The sequence below is a fragment of the Lutjanus erythropterus genome, chromosome 14 (genome assembly GCF_056507025.1).
Source record: "Lutjanus erythropterus isolate fLutEry1 chromosome 14, fLutEry1.hap2, whole genome shotgun sequence".
NCBI lineage: Eukaryota > Metazoa > Chordata > Actinopteri > Lutjaniformes > Lutjanidae > Lutjanus > Lutjanus erythropterus.
The window spans coordinates 13,637,287-13,660,603 of NC_139330.1; the positions used below are offsets into that span (position 1 = coordinate 13,637,287).

A 23,317-nucleotide genomic window follows, 5' to 3' on the forward strand; every position below is an offset into this window, starting at 1 on the left:
GTGCAGGGGTCTTGATAAGACTGGGTTTGGTGGGATGGGCTTGGCGGAGTGATACAAGACAGCAGCGAGAGAGGTGGAAGGTATCACACAGGTTTGAAGAGGTTTACCTACTGCAACTTTGACTTCATCCTACAACAGAATATTAATGTTCCATTTCTAGTGCTGGGTATCATTTAAAGATTTATGATACCAGTACCATTAAAGTTACCAATGGACTACTTCATTTTTTCCTACTTCATTGGATACCCACTGTGTGAATGGAAACATTCAGTTTATTTGACAGTTTATTTAAAGGGCTCACTATCACTTACTGTCCCTGGCCTGATTTTAAAAATGCACCCAGGAATAAACTAGAATGATATACTTCATAAAAGCCAGAAAAACAACATTACAAATATGCAGAAAATAGTGATCCACTGCCACAGCAAAACACATGATGGTTAGCTACAGTTCATAGTAGATAAGTAAGTAAAATAACATGCAAGGAAAGGAATATTTGGCTCCACCACTGCCTACGCGGCCCACCAGACGCCACTCTGAGAGTGGTTGTATTAGCTCTGCTAGTAGGTATAGGCATGTTAGAAACAGTAACAGTTTCAGCTGCAGAAGCAGCAAACACATTGTGATTTGAATGCACACATATACATTACAAAGCTACCAATTGCTTATGAAATGTATTCTGCTGAAGCACAAAGTCCAATTAAACTATCAGAGCTCGGCAAGTGTGATGAATCGAAGGCCAGATGTGTGTGTTTATTTAATCATTAGGATATCACCATCCTCAGAGAAGAGGCACTCTGTGTTATGCTACGGTTAGCACGTGTGGCACTGAAGGAGCAAATTGGATTGGTATTACAGTATGTAAGCCCGGTCTTACATCCTGATGAGCGCCGACAAACAAATTGGATTGGTGGTGTGTAAATCTGAAGCAGTTTGATGAGCGGAAGGGCCAAATTGAATTCTCAACAATGTAAATCTGTATCAGCTCGATGGCTCTCCGCCCGACTCCAGCCCCGCCGCCGCTTAAATCATGCGATTGTTCCCTGCTGTTGCAAGATACAATCTCTCTTGGCCATTTGCTGCAGCACCTAATCTGTTTTTGATGACCCTGTAGGGATGTAGCTATACATATGGGCAACTGAGTCTCCCTGTGGTTCTCTCTGACTAAATCACTCTCATTCTTTCTTTTTTTTATTTCCCCCCCTCTCTCACTTGCAAACGCACACTCACAACCTGCGCACTCGACAAATAAAGGTAGCTTTGATTGAGCCATTGAGCCATCCGTGTGTGTTGATTCAGGAGATTACTCAGATGATTGGTCATACTTATGGGCCTCCTGTTTTCTCTGGAAACATTTTGATCTCTGTCTTTGAGATAAGGCAGATGACGTGGCGTCTCATATCTGCTGCTCCTCTGGAGCCCTTTTGATTCCTACAAATCATATTTATTCCTTTCCTTATTGCCTTATTCCTCTCTTGTCTCGTTCTTTGTACGGCAGTTTACCAGAAAATGAAGTTCATTATAGCTTGGATGTCACTTAAATATGTATAAATTACTGTAAAAGATTGTCATGTGAGTCCATGTTTTTCTATTGAGTGGTTGTGTTTTGGTTGTGTTTCTTTTCAGTTATCCGTACAGTGAAGACAGCAGTCAGGGGAAGCAGTACATGAATACCAGATGCCCTGCCTGGTGCGACCGAATCCTCCTGTCTGCCTCTGCCAGAGACCTGGTCTTAAAGGTGAGCCCAAACATGCTACTCGTGACCCAGTTCAGAGGTTTTTGGTTGCTTTTAACAGTCACATTCCTTAATATTTCGACCAAAATGTCACCCTCAACTAAAATACAGCCGTCTTTATAAATGTCTCACCCTTTGTTTCTACAACTCTATCGTCCTTGATCCACATTACCCTCCCCACCCTCTGTCGCTTCACAGATGGAAGGATGAGGTGTCTGTGAATATTAATTTGGAGCGCTAAGCCATGGGTCCACCCCGACAGTATATATATCCCAGCACTTCACCCCAGCGAGCCCCATCTTCTTCATAAAGCCACAGATCTGTCTCCTTCCTCTGAGAGTCAAATCCATCCCAGCATTGTAAACTCCAGCCAATCTGCCGCTTCTATCCTCTCCTCTCACTCTGTTTGCTGCAGTACTTAGAGATCCACCCTGTAGCTCTGCCAAGTTTTCCCAGATTTTCTGTTATCTGTTTTCCATAAGACAACAACCTGTGAATTGGGCAAAAAGCTGCCATGACCACCAGAAACAATCCACTAAGTCTACTATTGTAGATTCCCAACCCATTAATTTTTTTCTCTCTTCCCCGGTCAACTTGGGGCGTCTGTCCAAAGAAGAGACGACACTAGCCATTGTATCAGAATTGATACTGTATAGACAAATTTTTGAAAGAAGAAAACCAATGATCTGTTGATCTTTACGAATCAAGACTCGATAGTCTAACAATGGCGTAGTTGTCAGTTATTTAAAAAAAAGTTGAAATCAAAAAATCTAATTGAATCTTGACCTTCAAATCTAAAGTCAAATCAAATCATGGATTTGGAGAATCATGTCACTCCTATCTGTCATTTTTGTTGTGCGACCCCCGATGGAATAATGAGTTGGAGGCTAAGAGATCTGATGCCAAGTCTACTTATGAAATTTTGTTGTATTTTCCTTTAATTTTTCAAAAATCAAGTGAGGGATCAGCACACTGTATTGATAGCGCCCAGCAATTGTAATGCAGCAACATTTCAATCTATCAGAGATTTTGATAAAATTTTGATTTTTTTTGTCTGTTGAAGATCTCTGTTAGATCAAATCATTGCTATGTTAAAATTGCTGGGAGCTGTCAGTACAGTGTGCAGAACCTTTGTTTGATTTTTGCCTTCAGTTTGCTTTTTTGATCCAGCACCTGTAAAAGCCTTTTGTATGTGTACCAACAGCTTTTTTTCCATTTAATTTGTCACCCTTCTGCAGAATTCTATGGTTGTTTTTCTATAAACAACCACAGAATAACATCTGAGAAGAAGAAGTGAAATAATCATTATGTATATTTACATAAACATATAATTTACCACAGTTGTCATGTGCTGGAAAAGCTTGGAAAAGCACCTTGAAAATGCTTGAGAAGTGCTTGAATTTGAGTTTGGAGAAGGTGTAGGAGCCCCGTCTGTGCTGGAACATGCAGGCTTTCATCTGTTAATGTGTGTGAAAGAGATGCAGCAGTGTATTGTACAGGTCCAGTCCACAGCAGGGGGCTGCTCAGGAAGTTTGGCTTTCTTTTGTCCGCCACAAATGAGAAATTCCTTCCTGATCTTTCTTCTTTACTGACTGAAGCCGCACTAGAACAATAACTCATCACTGTATCACAGTAAGTTGTGTAAAACAAAGACTGTAAAGCAGTTTTAAAATGATAACACCCAGTTTGTTTCACCCACTTAAAGTGTCAGAATTATGTAAAAGGTGATTCACACAAACACAGCTGGGTTGTTGTTTGCCTTTCTTCCCCTCAAGCACCGGCTAATTGCTTGTAATGCAGGGACAGAGTGGAACAGTTAGTGTGTTCGCAGATTGGCTGATGATTCACTGAGCACACACTCTCTGGCTCCGAGCATTACAGATTGTTGAGACATAGGCCCGTAAACAGCCCGGCGTGTGGCGTCATCTATCATGGCACGGTCGGTTAACTCGCCATCATGTTATTTTCTGCTTGCCGAGCCCTAACACGCCAAAGGTTGCCCGCTGGCTGTGCGGCGCGGCACCAGCTCCGGGAGCGCCGGTAATGAATGTTTAGCCGAGCGAGCGCACCCTCTCTGCCGGAGGGCCCCGGGTAATTTGTTTATCTGTCTAAAGATTATGCAGCCCGAAAATTCACAATTTTATGCTGCCTTTGTAAATTATCAAGTGTGTGTTTGATGAATGTATCTCGGGCTTTGGGAGGCAGCGGCTCGGGGCCGGCTGCCAGACAAATAGAGAGGTGCCAGTGCGTGGCCCAGTGGAAGAAGGTAGAGTGAGGTGGAGGCACACCGTGTGCTGACCCCGCTCCACCGCAGGATTGGTCTGAAGTTAATTTGGATTTCGCTTTATGGTTCATTCTCAAGCTCTCTGTCTCTTTCTTCTGAAGCGCCAGTGCAGCTCACCGAGTCACGACTGGGAGCACCCACCAGCCTCTGTGTGTGTGTCTGTATGTGTGTGTGTATGTATGTGGGGGTTGGGACGGCTGTTTAAAAAGTCTTTAGTTCGACCAGACAAGTGTGATTTATACTCCAGTCTGCAGATTCATGTGTGAGTGGGTAACAGCTTCTTTGTGTGCAGAAAGTGATATTGAAACATGATTCCCTCAGATAGGCACTTAGATTACACTCAGAGAGTATTTGCTCCACAGAAAATGTCCACTTTGTAAATTGCTCCTGCTTTTCATTTCTCCTCACTGCGCTGTGCACCGGTTTCAAAGTTGCAACTGCACTCAGTTCTTAAAGGTGCATTCAGCTCAGTGCACGCTTGTGTTATTCATAAATCAGATACTCTGCGATGGTCTGTAATCGCACTTTAATTTGAAGGAATTCAGCAAAACTAACTCATGATCTTTGTGATGCTGTTATCCGGCAACATAAAAGTAAATGATTGGCTAACATAATTGAGACAAGTATCATTTTTGTGCCTGTACTGAATGCTTTTCCTTACAGTTCTCTGAAATAAGTGTCTAAGCACATAATTACTTTGCCGTTACAACTGGTGCTTAGTTTAATTTTGTTCACAGTATTCCCTCCAAATTGATATAGATTGTCTTGTCTGTAACTTTGTGTATCCCTGTGTTTTGTCCAGGCCTCTCTTGAAAATGAGACTTTGCATCTCAATGAGATTATCTGTCTAAATAGTTTAAATAAAATAAACAATTTATACAAACTGACTGGCTGAGTCAGTATGAACGTTTATTAAACAGAAATCGTTCGCAAATGGAAAAATAAACTGCACAAAGTGACTGCACTGGTGACATAATTAGGATTTTATTGGCACCTAAAGATATTGTTTTTGTCCTACTGCCATTAATTTCAGTGTCCAGATTGTTGGGTGTGCCTTTTTCTGCATATTGTTCCCTCATTCTTTCGCCTTCCTTTCCTGTCTGTCTCCAGCTGTACTATCAATAAAACGATTAAGGCTCAAAAAGCCCCAAAAAGTAATTAAAAAAAAGCAACTTCCAAATTGTTCACAACCACAAAGAAAAAAAAAAATAGTGACTCTACTAGCCCGTGTTGGTAATATCTTAAGCTCACCCTTGCCTGGTTCTAGGGGACTTTTATTTTGAAATCGACACTGCAGTCCCGCTAATTGTGTTTAATGAAGCTGGTACATTGACTGCTCATCCATGAATGTATTATAAACCGTGACACAAGCTTGTAATGATTGTACTGTGTAAACACAAACACGGTGCTGCTGACTGTGCATCCTGTGTGTGTTTGCTGTGTAACAGAAGCTGCACTGCAGCACACTGTGGACCGCTCATTTCATGTAATGAACAAAACACATATCGTTCATCACGTTTTCATCCCAAACAAATGTGATTTTGTGTGTCTGCAGCCTGAAAATGAAGAGAAGTCTATAGTCTATGATAACATCGGGCCCAATGTCTGCATGGGGGACCACAAGGTAACATCTGCACTGTGTATGCTTGTGTTGTGATTAAACTGTTCACTGTAAACTGATTCTGTGAGTCTGAGCCCGGAGAGGAAGAGGAGCTGCTCCCAACACATTTATATCTACTGTTTGTGTTACAAACTGTACATCTGGATTTTAATGTGTTGCAACTCTGTGAGGATGATAATGTACACTGGTTTTCACCTGCACTGATTTTACTGCTACATTTACTTTGAATTGTTCTCCATTATCAACAAATATCACTTTACTGAAGTTTTAAGCTCCATTATTCCCCTGATAGTACAGACACTATATAACATGACCCCACACAAATTACAACAGAAACTCTTTCAACTGTCCTCATGAATATGCCACTTATAATAAATCAAAAGTCTGAAGAACTCTAAGTTGGGTTAAGTGCTGAAAAATACTGAAATCAGTAATGTCCCATTTTGCACATTTTGATTTGTGCATGTCTTCTTGTCTGATGTCCACACAAAGGGTTCAGTGCTGTCCACAGTCAACCAGACTCTGTGTGTTACATGAGACGTGGAGTCAGATATAATAAAGTGAATGTGCAAAAGAAAAGTCTTAACCCCAAGATGCACAAGTGGGTCAAAATGACCTTGTAGGTTTGTTTTCTTGCAATATCTCTGTAATGAAAACAAGTGTTACTTAAAAGCTAAAAGGTTTATTTTTGTCATTGCTAAAACATATGTTGATTAGTGCCAATTTGGAACTTTTGGAGTATTTTTAAAGTAATTTAAAAAAGGCCTTTTATTTAATTTAGATATATATTTTTTTAAATGTATGTTAAGCACTGCCAGCATTTCTATGTATTAGTGATTATTTATGTTGCCTTGTAAACAAGTATACTAATATAGTGACGTTGAATTAAATTATTTTTGGGAAGTAAAAAAAAATGAGACCAGGGTGTAGTTAAGAAACAGCTTTGAACATCACATGGATCTCTTAGAACTTTTAATAAGTGTAAGTTTAAAAGGAGACTTTTATGAATAATAAACATTTGTCAGATTTTCTGTTAAGGGCATTTTTGATAGAATATTTAGGCAATTTTCAAAACTTCCCCTTCATGTGATTCCTTAAGACTTTTTTCTCTCAGTCGGAACATATTAATGACTCGAAATCTGTTGAGTTTGTTTATGTTGCAATGCATGTGAGATCAACCCACAATTTGTAGAACGTTTTGGAGAATAAGAAGAATTAGCGGGTTTAATAATCTTTTAATTCCACTGAAGGAGAGACTTGATGTTCTCTCCAGTTATGTGAAAAAATAGGTGGAAAAAAATATGTGCATATATCAGTATCGGCCTAAAATTTGGAAAAAAATCTCCAATATCGTGCATCCTTAATATTTCATATATATGTTCAGGATTGCAACTAAATTTCACCTACCTGCAGCTTTATTCAGAAAATGTCTGTCCTTAAACTTACTCCTTAAAGATGTTTATATTTAAGGAAGAACGTGAGAAGAAAAGTGTTGCAGAGGTCAGAGTAGCACAGAGGATGTTTTTTTTAAGCAGACTGTATAGAAAGTGTTCCACACTGTCGCCTCAGTCTCCACAGTGTCAGACAGAAGGTCTTATGGTGAAAGAGAGGCGCCTTAAGTCAGATCTTTCATCAATACTTAGTGTGTCATAGACAGTAGTGTGTGTGTGCGAGGTGACCTGAGCACACTGAGAGATACTGCAGCAGCCCTCACCTCCCAGCCACACACTGCTGCTAAAATCACAGCTGGCTATGTTTAAAAAATGTCCAATGTAGTTAGCACACGGGCCCAAAAATGCACGGCACCGGTATGTGAGTTTAACCTGTGTGTCAGAGAGGGAAAAGAGCCTCAGCGTCTCCCAGAGAGCGTTAATAAAGTCTTCAAGTTGTTTTCTCTAACTCTGTTTGTCTCTGTCCCCCTGCCAGCCTGTCTTCCTGTCCTTCCGAATAACAGCGGGGGCAGGTAAACCTAATGCAAATAAGCACAAGTGTTGTGTGGTGCAGTGATGTCGTGGTAAATATTAATTTTTCTTTATTATAATTCTTCCCATTGTTGCTATTGTTTGCTTTGATTTGCTTGAGTTTTCATTACCTTGCACAAGTGAAGGCAAATATGCCCGTTTGAAGAGTTTTATTCCAGAATAAAACATCATCAATGGAAAAAATGTGACATGATTGCCTATTGCTTAAAATGCTTCAGTCATTTTAAGACATCTACTTACAAACAGCTGCATTTTGTATTGTAACTGTAACAAAAAAATAAGTGGACATGAGGTCATTTTTCTCTGATTTACAGGACTACTTGGCATTTAGGAATAAAACTTTTCCTTTTTCCCTCCACAGGGAAGTGTTGCCAAAGGGGGGAGAAGATATTCCGTGAAGCGCCTCTGTGAAAACACCAGAGAAACAAACAGGACACCAACACACACACACACACACACACACACACACACACACACACACACACACACACACACACGCACACATACACACACACACACACACACACACGCACACACTTTGCACAAGCATACACTGAAGAACCCAGACAAAGTTTTTCAGCAGTGCTGACCAGTTGCAGTTGTCCTGACACCTCATCCATACGAAAACACCGCCGTTTTCTCTCCATAAAACACTTGTTGAGATGTGGACGAGCACCCGAGGGCCCGGCTCCAGACAAGACACACATCGCTGACCTCACTGTTGCCATGCAACCCCATTCCCCAGAGAAGAAAGAAAAAAGGACGGACGACTCTTTTCCATGCCACAGCCTCGTTGCCAAAACTCTAATTGAAATCAGTCCTACTACATACTTTTAGACACCATACTTGCCATTTTTAGGTATGCCTCTATGTATAGAAGCTACTTTCCACACAGTATGTAAGGTGTTTTAAAAAAAGAAAAGTGCAATGCAAAAAAAGTTGTATATCTATATTGTTAGGGTTATTTGTACATTGGACAGTATAACATAGAGTTGTTGATGGTTTTAGTGCCGTTCTCTTTTCTGACCAAACTTTGTGGTCCTTTTGTTGGAGTAGATAGAACTTTTCAGTTTATTTCAACAAATTCTATATATATATTATATTTTTGTTTTGTTTTTTGAGTTGTTGTTGTTGTTGTGTGCACAACACACTGCCATGCCTGACACATCAGTTGAGTCTCATTTTATATACTGTACTTTTTAAAGAGATAATTTATAATTCTTACCAAAATGTTTATGCTGAAGTGTGCAGACGGAGTGACTGTGTGGGTGTTCCTGCAGCCACGCTGACCTTTGAATAGTCAGTACAAGAGGAGAGAAACTATTCAGTGATTTATTGCCTATCCAAGAATGTTTTAAGCAGTGCCATAGACCATGCAAGTATATAAGATAATGTTTCATATATAGCACTCTCACATTATTTCATTATTATTCTTACTCTAACTTATTTCTATAATATTATGGTTCTGAATGTGATATTTTAGATAGGCTTGGGTATCCTTAAAATGTAAACTGTTTTTTGTTTGTTTTGTTTTTTTGTCAATTTTTGTTACTGCATTATGGTGCCAAGTATCCTACACAGAAATGAAGTGTGTAAGAGTTATATATATATAAAAAAAAAACTTAAGTGAGGTGGTAAAGGTATTGATTATGAAATGTAAAAAAAAAAACAAAACGGAGAAACTCTAAACGTGGGGAAAGAGCAGGAAGACTTGCTTTTTATTTGTTTAGTATGTAGCCTTCAGCAGCGTTCATTGCAAATAATTTGAGCATTAAAGAGGCGATTGGAGACGCCGTTTCATTTACTACACTACAGATTTCAGACTGTGTGAAGCCGTCAGATTGATCCTCCGTGATTTTTCTTTCTTTCTTTTTTTTTTTTTTCACCTAAATCACCGCAAGTGGAAAATGATTTAGTGCCTGCCGCAGAATTTATGTTGTCTTGTGTGATTTGGTTCGTAGGCAAAAAGGTTCTTTTTTTTTTCTTTTTTCTTTTTTTTAAAACAACAGCCTGCTTGTTTTTGTTCCTGCTGGTCATTGTGAGTATACTGTAGGAGTATAAGCCGCAGTTTCTTCTTCACTCCATCTTATAAAAAAGCAGATAGAGATTTTATTCTAGCCCCTTCTGGACGGCCTGGCCTCTACTGTAGGTGATGCAGTTCTCAAGCAATAAAAACCATTAGAGCTCAACGGCTGTTTGTCCTCATTATTACCTCTCATTTTACCTCTTTACTACACAATAAGAGCTCGGCGTGAAAAGGTCTTCATCAATTAGCCTTCCACGACATCATCAGTGTATCATTAGTGTGTTATTACAGCAGTGCTGCAGAGTGATAGGGCACAATTACACATTTTCTGTGCTCGTTTTTCTTTAGGGAGATGCTCTCTGACACCCGCTTTAATTGGCTGAAGATGGGCCTCCACACCAGCCCCGAACGAAAAATAACATTCCTACTGGATTATAGTTCCTGATACTGACTTTATGTCGGAGATGTTTCTTTAATATTTATTTTGGTAGCTGAACTGGCTAATATTCCCACACATGTTTTGTGTGTAATATAATTTTGCCTAGTTAAAGAAGTACCAGCAGTTATTGCTGTGAAAAGTGCAAATTTTAATGCCTTTAACGAACAATTTTATCCAGTCTGAAGTATGAAGAAAGTTAGATGAGGAACGGAAGATTTGCTGTAGAACCACATCATGTCCATTTTAAGATGGTTAAACCGTGCGCACTTTAAATGCGCAAGGCAGGAAATGGGAATTCTGAGCTAATTATACGGCTTATTTAATACTAATGAAAATGTAGTTACAATGATACTTCACACTTAATAGCGACAAAAGTATTATTATTTTTATTGCCAATCAACCAAGATAATTTTAATTTAAGTAACTGTTTAACTGTGTTGCACGAGGCTTTGATTATTCTTGGATTTCTGGGTGCAAAAGTCAAGTTGTATGGAAAAGATTTTCATGCAATTTGCAACCTGCAGCTAGTTGCGTCAAACCGTGAAAAAACCGTGTAACGCAGCTTCAACCTCTCCGAAAATTAAACTTCTTCAGCTTTCAGGAGGATTCTACATAATCACACTTACAAACTTATATATGATATAAATTATACTGTAGTCACACTAAAATAAAGTTTTAAAAAGAAAAAAAAATAATACATATGTACAAAACAGTCACTATAAAAATCAGCATAAAGTACTGCAGACACGGTGAATCCCGCTGTTATATGATGATGGGCTGGAAGACATTTAAAAAGTTCTTGTTACAAATTGTTTATCAAAGTATTTTTCTTTTTCGCTTTCTTCACTCAGAGCCTCATTACGTGACAGCAGCTGTTCTTTTCAGACGTGACATCTATCAGAGATTCCTCAGTGGGATTTGATTTTATGGCTCCTAATCTCTGATTGGCTGAATCCAGAAGAGACGGTGCAGAAAGCTCCCATTGATGAACAGGTGTAGTGCCACGTGAGAGACAGAGGGGGAGCGCTTCTCCCAGGGATCTCCACATTACTGGGTATGATTTGAACAGAAATCCATTAACTCTTTGCATCAAACATTATAAACCCATAACCAATAATTCTGGTAATAATTAAGTTAATTAATAATGACCCTACAGCACGGGTCATTTATTGGGCACCACTACAAGAAACGTTCATAAATTGTGAAGTTGGGAAAAAGATGAAAATGACTGCAAAGTAAAATATCCACTATCAAAACAGAACAGACTTAAATTTTCAGCTTCGGTTTGTTAAAAAATCTTTTAAATCTGCCTTTATTTATGATTATAATTAAAATCATAACCACAATAATGTTAAAATAGCGAACATTTCTGCTGTCATATTGTCTAAAATCTTTTTTTAAATCCTTTATGTAACTTCTTGAAATGCCTTACTGAACCTGCTGACAAAATAAATAAATACAATTCACTTTGCTTTTTTGTAAACACAAATAATACTAAATCGAATTAATTGTAATATTATTATCATTACTATTATTAGACTTGACTTTTCCAAAATATACGCCTTTCTCAAATTGCATCAAGCATCAATGTTGCCAATAATGAAATTCAATTACTGATAGTCATGAATTTATCTTTAATTTATATTAAGCCCATACATTCAAACAAAACTCATAATAGAACAAAAATGCTTGTTAAATAATTTATTCATAATACAAAGTGTTTTTTTTCTTCCTATAACCGTCCCGGAGACAATAATACTCTCTTTAATTCCAACAAAATTCAACGATGGTCCAGTTTTCTATCCCGCTGTGTGATGGACTGATGAGGTAAAACATAAACTTTCTCAAATGAAACCAAAAGAAACGAGTGTACTGTGATGTCGTTAAAACAAGCTGTTTTTTTTTTCTTTTTTTTACAGTGATTATTTACAGCATTCTGCCTCTATACATTTGTGTGCCGATACTGAACTGAGATGAAATGTGGAGAAAAAGGGCGACGTTACTCTGCGGGAATAAAAACGAAGCAGCGGGTTCATCTGAGAGGGAAGAATAAGCGCGTCCGGGCTGCGGAGGGACTGAGGAAGGCTGCCACGTTTCCACTGGTTGAAACAACATAACTTATTCAGTAAAAAATATATACAATCTCACGTACATTTTCATCTTTAGGCTACAGCACGAATCATTCATTCATCTCAAACCTGCGGCCCCCTCCAAACATTATATTCTCTCGCCTTTTAGGACAGTGGATACCCTGGTTAAACTGAGCTTTAGAAGCATCACAGGCCCCGTTTACACCTGCCATTTTAAACATGCGTCTGGGATCCGGATCAGTGTTGGCTGTTAAATCAGCTCAATTAAAAGCTGCTTTTGTTCAAAACAGAAATGGAATTACAGCTGAATTATCTAAATTGGTGTACACTTTCTTTACTTCAGAATGAAAAACTACTGGCAGTAATGTCATTTTTCTGCATACTGTAAACCTGAATGAGCTGGCAGTACTGAAAAAAAAAAAAAATTAGGCAACCAGTTACCATATTTTTTTTTGAGTTTATAAACTCAAAAGTTTGGCAGAACTTAAATATTAGTGTTAAATGTACTTTTTGATTACGTGAAAATTCAAATAGATTGATTAAACTAAAATATTTTCAGTGTATTCAATTTAAGAATTTTCATTCACCCTTCTTATTGCAATGAGTTAACAGAACTGAATATTTTCAAATATAAAAACCCATTATTTCATGTTCAGTTAAGTTCATACAAACCAAAATTAGTTATTTAATAAACATAAAGAAAAGAAAATTGTAGTCCATTCAAGATTTTTTTTTAAGTCAGTAGAACTTCTTCTTTTTTTTCTTTTTCAAGTTTTCACTATTATTGCAATTAATTAATGTGAGTATTCAGTTTTATAGTGCAGATGAGAATATTATGGGTCCTGAAAATTATATCACCAATTAATAGGACCAGTCAGCGGTCTCATTCAGAGCAAAAGGAATGGCCATCCTGACTTGTAAAGGTGACAGAGGCTGTTAATTTTGCGTTTCATGAGTTATACTGCATGAGTAAAGTAAAGCAGCACTAGTTGTGGAATAAAAGTAATGACTCACACTAATAACCCCAACACTGATCCGGATTGTGTGTATATAATAGTTTGTTTACATTTACATCTGTTGTTAAAACTCCAGTTGTATGCGTAAAAACTGATTTGCGTCGCCAAAACAATTTCCCATCCCAACATTTTTGTCCTTTCAACTGACATGAACTCGTCATTATGAGTGTTCTTGAAGTCCAGTTCTGACAGGAGTCATATCTCCGTGTATACAGTGTCTGTAAGTGGGTTTGGCTGCAGCCAAAGGGCCACGTTTTGGTGAGCGCGTCTTCCGTGCGTCTTGGCGCGCACACACTCTGGTTTTTACACATTGTTTCGCTCTGTCTGAGCAAAATACGATCCCCTCAGGCGCATGTTCGTAATGTCAGGTGAAAAGAGGATCAGAAAGAGTGCGACAAGTCTCTGTTGGACCCTTCGGCCCCCCACCACTTTGCCCCCTCAGCTGTGGGCATCACAAGGTGTCCGAGCTGTTACTGCAGGGGCTGATCAGCGCCAGGTTGGTGGCCTTGTGCTTTTTCAACAGTCTCGTGATTTTCTCGTCGTCTGAATTTGGGTCCAGTGGTTTGTTGTACTCGTCGTCGTCCTCGTTATCCGAGCTCTCCTTCATCTTCTCCGTCTCCGAGTCGTGCTTCTTCTTGGCCGTGGCCATCTCTGCTGCGTGTCTCTTCCGCCATTTGGTCCTTCTGTTCTGAAACCAAACCTGTTGAGGAGGGAGAGAGATGCGCACAGGTGCTCAACAGGTCCACAAATGAAGCAGGAAAAAAGTAACCAAAGGCAGAAAACAGATATGGTGTGTTATATAAATCTAATCATAACAGATGTAAATAATAATAATAAATAAACATCATGATATAAACACACCATCATCATCAATAATAATAATAATAATAATAATAATAATAATAATAATAATAATAATAATAATAATAATTTGACTTGGATAAAATAGATAAGATGGATGTAACTGTCGAGAAATATCATATTTTCTAGGCCTGCGCAGGCAAAAGTGTGATTTCACAGGTTGCAGAAAAATCAAAGTCGGCCAAATACTATTTCCCACATTTGCCAAAAAGTGACAGAGCATGAGTTTGACAGTTTTTACCTTGACTTGACTCTCGGTCATTCCTAAAGAGTAAGCCAGCCGGGCTCTCTCTGGGCCGGCCAAGTACTTCGTCTGCTCGAAAGTTTTTTCCAGTGCAAAAATTTGCTGTCCTGAAAAAGTCGGTCTGGAGTGTTTCTTCTTGCCGTCCTTGTCCATCATTATATTAGTTTGAGCTGGAAAAAAGAAAGACAGGGAGGTGTGGTTACATACAGAGTGAGAGTTTATAGTGATAAAGCCCACAAGTAAATGTGATGCTCCTGTTAGTTAACATATTAACACAAATTCACATATCTGAGTTCAAATGAATCTCAGAGTCCTAAAACGCCTGAGCTACATGATGCATTTACTGACCAACTGTTTACGACTGTTATATTCTAGATTTTTTAATGCTATTATTATTTTACAAGTTTGAAAGTCCTGCCAAGTATCACATTAAAATTTAATGCTCTGTTGCTACTCAAAATCTTTACGGTGACCATGGTGCGTAATACTATTTTATTCCTCTGGTTGAACTATAATATTCATATAAGTGACTTTAGATTTTCTCTGGTGAATATGTGACACATGGTGTAGTTATTTTTGTTTGTGTGTTTGCTCTGACAGGCCTCTCAGGCCTAAATAACAACTAAAACCACAAGACAAGCATCAAAAGTCTACAAAAACATTCTGCAACACCACACTGAATTCATACCATTCATAAACTAACTCTAAAGTCTACAGACAGACAGACAGACAAAGAGACAGACAGGACTTACTAGGACAGGGAACTCGCGGGTCCCTCCAGGGAGAACCCTGCATCACCCCGGGCCAGAAGATGGGCGCCCTCCCCGGCAGCTCGGCCAGGGGCTTCGGGTACCGAGACACCGCCGGGCTGAAGTACATCCCCGCTGCTGCGGCGGCCGCGGTGGTGGCCAGGCCGTTTATCCGGGGGAACCCGGAGAGCAGCTGTCCCGCCGTGGTGATGGGTCTCCCCAGGATGTCGCTTATTCCGTGCGGGGTCCCCACGGAGATCTGGGAGTTGAGATTGGAGAGCGGAGGCGCCTTGAAGCCCGACGGGCTCTGCTGCAGCGCGTACGGGAAGAGGGACGTCTTCATCTCGGTCATGTTGTGCAACGCGGCCAGCGGGGTGCTGCCCAGGACGAAAGCACTCTGCCGGTTAGCCTCCATCTGCCCGACCGCTAACATTTGTGAACATGAACCACCAAAGTCGCTTGGATAAAAACGGGAAATAGAAATAAACTAATAAGAGTAAATAAAGGTGATATTCGGGAGCCAGGCCACTACTGCCGCTTTCTCCAAAAGTATCCTGGAAGAGGAAGAAGCAGACTCTGGAAATGTTGAAAAACTTCTCTTCTCTCTTGGGTCAAACTCCCCAAAATGTCTCTCCGCTGTTTGTTTTGGTCGGAGTGTCAGCTGGGAGACGGCTGCATGCGTCCGCCACAGGAATCCTCACGGAAGTCGGCCGCTCTGATGATGTTTTTAGTGGTTTTGATGGGAACCATTAAGGGGTCGACTTGTCTTTCCATAAATTGACTCGCTCTAGGCTGCGAGTGAAGCGGGACCCGCTGATAATAGCGCAGCCACCTGCACGCAAGCTATTCCCATTGGACAGGGCTGAGTGAGACAGCGCCCTGATTGGAGGAGACACAAACTCCGCTGCTCCACACGTGCGTCTTCGCTGGACGGGTGCTGCCTTGACGTGCTGTCGGAAATAGCAGTTCCTAGCTGAGATTCAATATGAAAGACGCTGCTCAGTGGTTATTAGGATTGACTGGATTTATTTATGATGCATAATGATCCATGCTGCGGACAGGCGACGTTTTTGAGCGGTTACAAAGCCGGAAAAGACAGGTTACTGTATTATTTTAGGCATTTTCTACAACTTGTCCTCCCCTTTCTTTTTTTTAAAAACTAGATTTGCTGTATTTATACTCCAAATGTTAAATGTGTGTTTTAAGTGGCCATGCTTGGTGTATAGTTTTCGGACTTTTCTGTGCAGAATCAAAACAGGTCTACTTGACATATTACTTTTTTCATCCACCACTAAAACCGTTTAATTGCTGATGAAAGGCTTTGAAACGGTGCAAAGCTTGGTGTCGGAGGAGACCCTGAATGCATCAAGAGCCACACTCTATTAAGATCTTTAGCGGTGCTGTTAATGATGCGTCTCACAGCGTGGAAATCATTGTTTCCACATATGCCAAAGAATATACATTTACATTATGAGCTGTTACCGCAGACACTGTGAGTGTATCAAAGCGGAGACTGGACCCAGCGGGGTGAGGAAGGATTTCTAATGTTTGTAGTGAGTTTGACGGAGATTGAAGATTGAATTTTAAAGTGTACAGACAAATAAACCCTTTCATCACAATTTTCTGCTATTTTTAAATTGTTTTTGTAGAAATCTTTAACATACAATGCGGTTACAATGTTTTTTTTATTATTATTTCCGTGGCACAGTATTTTGTGATTGATCCCGGTACTCTGGAGAATGAGGTCGGATAAACTAAATTATTCCAGCAGTTGTTGTAATCTGCCTTCGTAAAAGATTACAGTTTCACTCACTTTACCTCTGTCTTGAACAGCATTTCATGTCATCCCATGTTTTTCATCAAGCATTTGCAATAAGTGAATAAAAACAGCAGTCAGAGGCCTTTCAGATAAACCGAACTGGATGATTACAGAGCATAAAGTCTTTAAAGGACAGAACTCGCTTTTATATGAGTGAGATAATCAGTGTTTTTTTTTTTTTTGAGACAAACTGCGTTATTACGGTGAAAGTGTGTGAGAAAAAGCGCCAGGCTCCAGTCATCACTCTGAGTGCTGTAATATTTTATGGAGATGTGAGAAGGTTGTAAGAGTGAAATATGGCCACGTTAGCATTTGAAAGGCTTCAGCAAATGCACCTTGCTGCCCATTTGCTCACCGGGGAAAAGATTGTGGATTTTAAAAGGTTTTCAACGCGAGGTGATTCACAATTTTGACTGTATTTCTTCAAGTTGAAAGGATGCAGTACACACGTTTTCTAATTCTGTAAATGGCCCTCTATTTCTAATTTATATCCGTATATTTTCCCCTGATCATATACATTGATTTTATTACCTTGTTTGAAAGTCTTTCTAAAATGATCACTATAGGAGAAGCTATTGGAAAAAATAAACACCGTCCTATAATTTCTAAAGAAAATGGTTGCTTAGTCTCTACCTTTTTTTTCCTTCTCTTTTTTTTTGTGAAATGTCAGGAAGTTAAATAAAGCAGCTCCTGGCTGACCCAGTGTGAGATCAATGACAGAAAGATTGGCACTTTCTCCAGTTCATCTACAGCCAAAGCCGAGAGCTGCCAAACAGCCCGTCACCGTAAAACCATAATCGCAAGTTAACATAATGAATGATTTGATTTAATTTTTTTTATCTCCTAAATTTAATTTAATTTAAAGTTTAAACTCTTAAACTCAAATTTGTTATAAAAATAGACGTGGCGCTCCCTAAACCAATGAAGGGTAAAAATCGTGATTGAAAAATTATTAAAGCAATAAAATAAGATTTTATTTCTTAGATGAAACACCAAGATATGTACTGTTATTTTACAAAATTGTAATATTACAATAACAACAATAACAACAATAACAACAGCAACAACAACAATAACAATAATAATACTAATACTAATAATACTAATAATACTAATAAGAATAATAATAATAATGATAATAGCATAACGACAATAATGATAAAGAAGAATAAAAGAGTTAACCATTTCAATATGTTCTTGATAGGTAATGTTGATTTTATTATTATTTATGCAAATATTTGTGGTCAAATGTGAACCTGTTGCTCATGCAGTAGGCCATTATACCGCCGTGCAGATGAATATGAGCCTGAGATTTATGTGGTAAATTCTATTGTGATTCTTAATAATGGGCTGTTGGCCTGCTGATGGCGCGCACCGCAGGCCTTTGTCCGGCTATTGAAGGGAAATAGGTTAATAAACAGCGTAAAGATAATCTTATCTGAGTGTAACCTCCGACACAGATGGGAATTGACGGAACAGTGACAGGGAAGATAAGCAGATGTTGGTACAAAAAGACGCTTGTTGCAGTCAGTAGATCTGCTGAGAGCCACCGAGGCGTTCAGCTGCTTCAGCACCACTCAATGCCTCTCTGTCTGTTAAACAATGAACACAATGATCATGAATATCAAAAATATTAACATTACCCAGATCACAGAAACTGCAAAAATAATTAAAAAAAGCACTTCACTCTTCAAAAATATTATTTTCAAAGCAATTAATTTTACAAGTTGATGAGCTAGAACATAAAACATTTATTTACTCTCAGTACATCTGCAGTTTCTCACTCTAAACACCCATTAGGAAGTCAAACGACAGAAAAGGGTCTGGGACCCCCTTTAAACATGTGATTACATGTAAATTAGTCAGTGCACAGGACAGCAAAATGGAAATCTGTATAATTTGGCCAGGACCGCCCTCTAGTGGCACAAACTGGAACACACGCAGAAACTGAAATTGTTCAGGCAACTCTGAGCAGAAAAGCTCCTCATCAGTTTCTTATCTGATACTTGAGTTAGGACTCTTTTGTTTCGGTATAGAAGCTGTATGAAAATGATGCAGACTGGGTTGCAAACCGTAGGCACTTTCCTTAATTGATCATTGACATTAACCTTCAATAAATCATTTAATTCTAATTAAAAAACAGCTTATTCCAAACTGAACCAAATGCAATGTATGCAACATATAACATATTCCCTATAAAGACATAAAGGCCTACAAATTAAACATATATAGATGAATATCAGATAACATGGAGTGGTGCACATGGAAATAATCTCTGTTGTTTAATCAATCAAGGATTTATTATTATTCCAAATGCTGGCCCTCATGAAAAGCAAGTGTTCCTGAAAATATCTGTGATATGATCAGTTCTCTCCAAATTAGGTGTGGAATGTGGAATTGATAGAAAATATCTTCAAGTGAAATCAGTGTTAAATTAGAAACAGTGTGAGATTTAATCCCTCTGCTGACAATGTTTCTCTATTAAAAGGGACAGTTCACAACAAAATCAAAAATACATATTTTCCTCTGGTCTGTTGTGCTACTTCTAGATTGTTCTGGTGTGAGTTGCCCAGTTTTGGAAATATCAGCTGTAGAGATGTCTGCCCTCTCTCAAGTATAACGGGACTAAATGGCTCAAAGCACCAAAACATACATTTGAAAGACTCAACAGCAATCAGTCTCTTTCCAGGAATCATGACCTGGTTACTCAAGATAACCTGCAGACCTTGTTGTGAAAAGTTCCATGAAATGAACTCAGAAGCATTTTATTGAAATAACAAACTGCATGTTTCTTTTAAACCACGTTTCTCATTTCTCATTTAATTTGCAGTGCAGCAATCAGTGTTGTTATTAGAGACATGTCAAAATATTTTCACAATCTTTTACAATTTTTGTAGAATAAATGGTCAATATCTAATATGTTTTTTTTTTATTTCATAGTGATACCATTCGCAAAATTTTCTCTGTAGAAGTTCAGATCCGTGCTGTGAAACCTCTCTGCTCTGAGAGGCATCAAACACATCAGAGGAAGGGTATGAACCCAGTAAAACCACTAGATGGCACCCTGCATCAGCAAGCAGCACAAGCCACTGTGCGAGCCTCCTGGTTGTGCGTCCGGACGGTTTACTGGATGGCACCCAGAGGTGTCTGCCCTCATGTGGGTCACTCACTGTGAGTCAGACATACATCAGTAAATTAAAGGCTGATCACAGACGGCAAAGACTTAACACTGTAGGCAGATAATGTGATCTGAGCAGAGAAGTAGGCATCATCTTAGCTACTCTGCAAATTGTGTGGGACCAGCTGAAGACAGTGTGTCTCAAGTAAAATAATGCACTTTAGTTTTCAGTGCAGTTAATTTTTTATGTGTCTGTAAGTAGCCCCTAAGAATAAGGATCTAAGTGGGAAATAATACACTTTAGTTTAAAGTACAGTTCTGTTGTAATGTGTCCCAAATTACCCTCTAATAAAGTCTAATAAATGGTCCAATACTGTCTAATAAAGTACATTATTACTATATTATTACAAAGTACAGCTTGTTACATCTATTAGTGTTCTATAAAACGAGACCAAAAAATAATTTAACAGAAATCAGACAAAGCCATTAACGAGTACTGCTGAGTGATGGTGCATACCGAGTATGAATTTCCTTATGTATTCTTTGTAACATCAATATATATTTCTGTATTTATACCTTATATGTGATGCTTAATATGTGAAACTTAGGTGCTGAGTATGAAGAACTTAGCCTGAAGTGTTTGACATGACTTGTATATATCTATATATATTTTGATATGTGTTTTTTTTAATATTTTGTGAGTGAAATGGGTTATGTCTCATGGGTTCATCAGATGGATAATGAGTATTTAATGTGGCCACTTCTGTATATATCATACATAAGTATATATAAGTCTGAAGAAGAGTTTTTCTGTGCTCAAAACGTCACTAGCATACTAAACTCTTAAACTTTTAACACAAACTTCTCCACCCGCAGGTCTGCCTATTTGATCTCAAGCTCAGTGTTCAATTTTAGGCTTGGGGTAATATATTAGAAACATTTACCATAATACAATAAACTTTGGCGCCCCTCAGTGGTTGTATCAAAAAGAGAATTTACACAGAAAGCACCCATATACATTAGGAGTGTCTTATTTCTTCTAAACAAAATAACTTGAATGATGCCTTGAAATGAACATTATCCACTTCTATGACCTTAGAATTGTTTTTATGATGTGATATATTGGCAATGAAACCTTTGTTCAAAAAATATTATCCAGAGAATAATCATTTCACCCACAAGTATTTGAAAGACAGACACTCTTAAGTCCAAGACCATGAACCTACTTGTTTTACCATCTATTTCTAACATTTTTTGTTATTTGATGATCAGAATGATGTGTTATTTATGCAACTTACTTTTAGGCCTGCTACATACCAGGACAGCTCAGTGTGTGCTGCAAAAAGATCTGTTTATCCAGGACCCTGAACATTTTACATGGGCTGACATTTAGAGAAATCCTTCAGTAGGAGTTGTCCATTAGTGTAAATGTGAGCTGTGTGTGTGTGTGTGTGTGTGTGTGTGTGTGTGTGTGTGTGTGTGTGTGTGTGTGTGAGTGTGTGTGTGTGTGTGTGTGTGTGTTTACACGAAGGTCTGGCAGCCTTCCCACAGTGTTTCCCTGCCTTCTGCTCCAGAATGTCCTTGGTGAGTTCATGTTTTTGTTTCATTTAATGAAGGTGACAAACTGTATCCTCCCAATCCTATGACATCATCCTGGTTAAACTGGTGCAAAATCTGTGGTATCATGAGTGACACTGCTGTCGTTTCTGTCAACACAAATGTTTCAGTACTACTTTACAGAGAGTCTACCCTTATAAATGATTTATAAATGATGAAATATTTATAATTAGGTGATTCATTAGGTTATAAACACTTTGTTTATCATTAACAAGCTGAATAGTGAGCCCATTTATCGATACTGTTAAGTCTTACATCTCAGTGCTCACTTTGTCTTCTCCATCTGTAGCATTTATACCTGTCAGCTTCATCAGCTATTTGTTACTGATTTATTAGCATTTAACCATCACCCTTAATGGTAAAAAATATATAAAGTAACATATCAAATCATCAGATTTATACACTAACATTTTGACAATATTGTTTACCTGGACATTTCTAGAATGCACTGTTTTACACTTAACAATTCTAAAGAAGTACCAAAGTTTCTCATTCCTTCTGTTTGTTTTCCGTGTTTTGAGGCCACTGTAAAATAAAAGCTGCATTACACTGCAGATCAGGGCGCAATAACTTGGGGTACTTGGGGGGGAAATTAAAGTGCTTGGTGGTGCTTCTCAGCTTTGAATGGCCATAGCTTAGAAAAACATTGTTTTTGGCAAAACTCTCAGGCAGCCTATTTGTTCAGCCCAGGCAGGGCTGGATGGCAGAGAACCCATACCTTCACGGATACTTGAGGATTTTGGAAAATCATCCCCTAAAATTTCCCTCTGATACCTCAGTGAAATCTGGTTTAACAAAGGCTGCTTAGTCAGTTTATTGCTTTGTGTTTTCAACACGAACACCAAGGAGGAAATGAAACCTAAAACATGACAACATGATGCAGTTACAATGCGAACGTGATTCATGTCAACAAATACAGCTGTATCTCGTTTCTCATTGTACTGCATGTGTAATTGACACAATCGACTGCATTGCTGTTTTTTGTTGTTGGATGTCACATACGTGTCAGTTGCCAATATTGCAATCGCCTATCTGATGGGAAAGAGCATCAGATTCATGATGTCTTAATATCACTGCAGGCTGCATTTCACAGAACTAATGGAGATGCTGTGACTGACCTTACAGATCTGTGTTTGATTCTTTTCTCCTGTAAGATGAAGGGAAAGCCAGCCACCTTGAGTTACTGAGATAACACACGTACACTGCCTGCAGCCTGGTACCTCCCAGCTGCCCCGAATCATCTGTGCACAGATTTAATCAGGTGGGGATTCATGGATACAGCAAACCATGTGATCATAAACTGCTTGAAACTGACTATCCATGTTATATACTGTACATCTAAAGATGCAGTTTGATGAGGGAAGACTGACAGCTGCTTTCTTAGATTTTTTAAGTCTTCTGATAATAATCTGAAGGATCTTGATGTCCTTCAGATTTAATTTGATTGTTACACATTTAAGGCATCATTATTTCTGTCTGTATGGCTGTTTGTGTGCACTCCTGAGATGCACTGACCAACAAACAGCCTATGGTATTAGAAAGTTTGTTTGACCTCTATGCAAAATTAAATAAGTGCTGAAACTTCAAGATACATTTCCAAGAACACGATGTGAAGCAGGCTGTGAAAGACGGACAAAGCAACAAGGACACAGTTGATGTTCTACTAAAAGTACCCTACTCTACTGAGCTAAGTCCTCTACAATGCACAACTGCACA

General features: G+C 38.8%; 2 protein-coding genes across 3 annotated transcripts in view; one reads left to right on the plus strand and one right to left on the minus strand.

The window, feature by feature from the left end:
- Positions 1 to 9,811, plus strand: part of inpp5a (inositol polyphosphate-5-phosphatase A) — a 169,951-nt gene extending 160,140 nt beyond the window's left edge. Inside the window, exons 13-16 of one of the 2 annotated variants that reach the window (XM_084735789.1) lie at positions 1,627 to 1,738; positions 5,575 to 5,643; positions 7,567 to 7,603; positions 7,984 to 9,811. In XM_084735789.1, coding sequence (XP_084591915.1) covers positions 1,627 to 1,738; positions 5,575 to 5,643; positions 7,567 to 7,603; positions 7,984 to 8,033 — 268 coding nt within the window. In that variant the 3' untranslated portion in view covers positions 8,034 to 9,811. Of the gene's footprint in view, positions 1 to 1,626; positions 1,739 to 5,574; positions 5,644 to 7,566; positions 7,655 to 7,983 lie in introns of both variants that reach the window. The other variant, XM_084735790.1, reaches the window with a different exon arrangement.
- A 3,395-nt stretch (positions 9,812 to 13,206) lies between these two features.
- On the minus strand, positions 13,207 to 15,968 carry nkx6-2 (NK6 homeobox 2). Its single transcript, XM_084736588.1, has 3 exons — positions 15,051 to 15,968; positions 14,296 to 14,468; positions 13,207 to 13,893 (listed from the first exon to the last, which is right to left on the minus strand). Exons 1-3 carry the CDS (start codon positions 15,478 to 15,480, stop codon positions 13,645 to 13,647), a joined length of 852 nt encoding a protein of 283 aa, XP_084592714.1. The 5' UTR covers positions 15,481 to 15,968; the 3' UTR covers positions 13,207 to 13,644.
- Positions 15,969 to 23,317: the final 7,349 nt, after the last annotated feature.

Excerpts from the sequence above, each read along its gene's own strand:
- nkx6-2 (XM_084736588.1), bottom strand. The coding sequence starts at position 15,480 with ATGTTAGCGGTCGGGCAGATGGAGGCTAACCGGCAGAGTGCTTTCGTC. Across the intron at positions 14,469-15,050 it reads CCCGCGAGTTCCCTGTCCTA|CTCAAACTAATATAATGATG; the intron begins GTAAGTCCTGTC and ends TCTTTTTTCCAG. Across the intron at positions 13,894-14,295 it reads TGACCGAGAGTCAAGTCAAG|GTTTGGTTTCAGAACAGAAG; the intron begins GTAAAAACTGTC and ends CCTCCTCAACAG.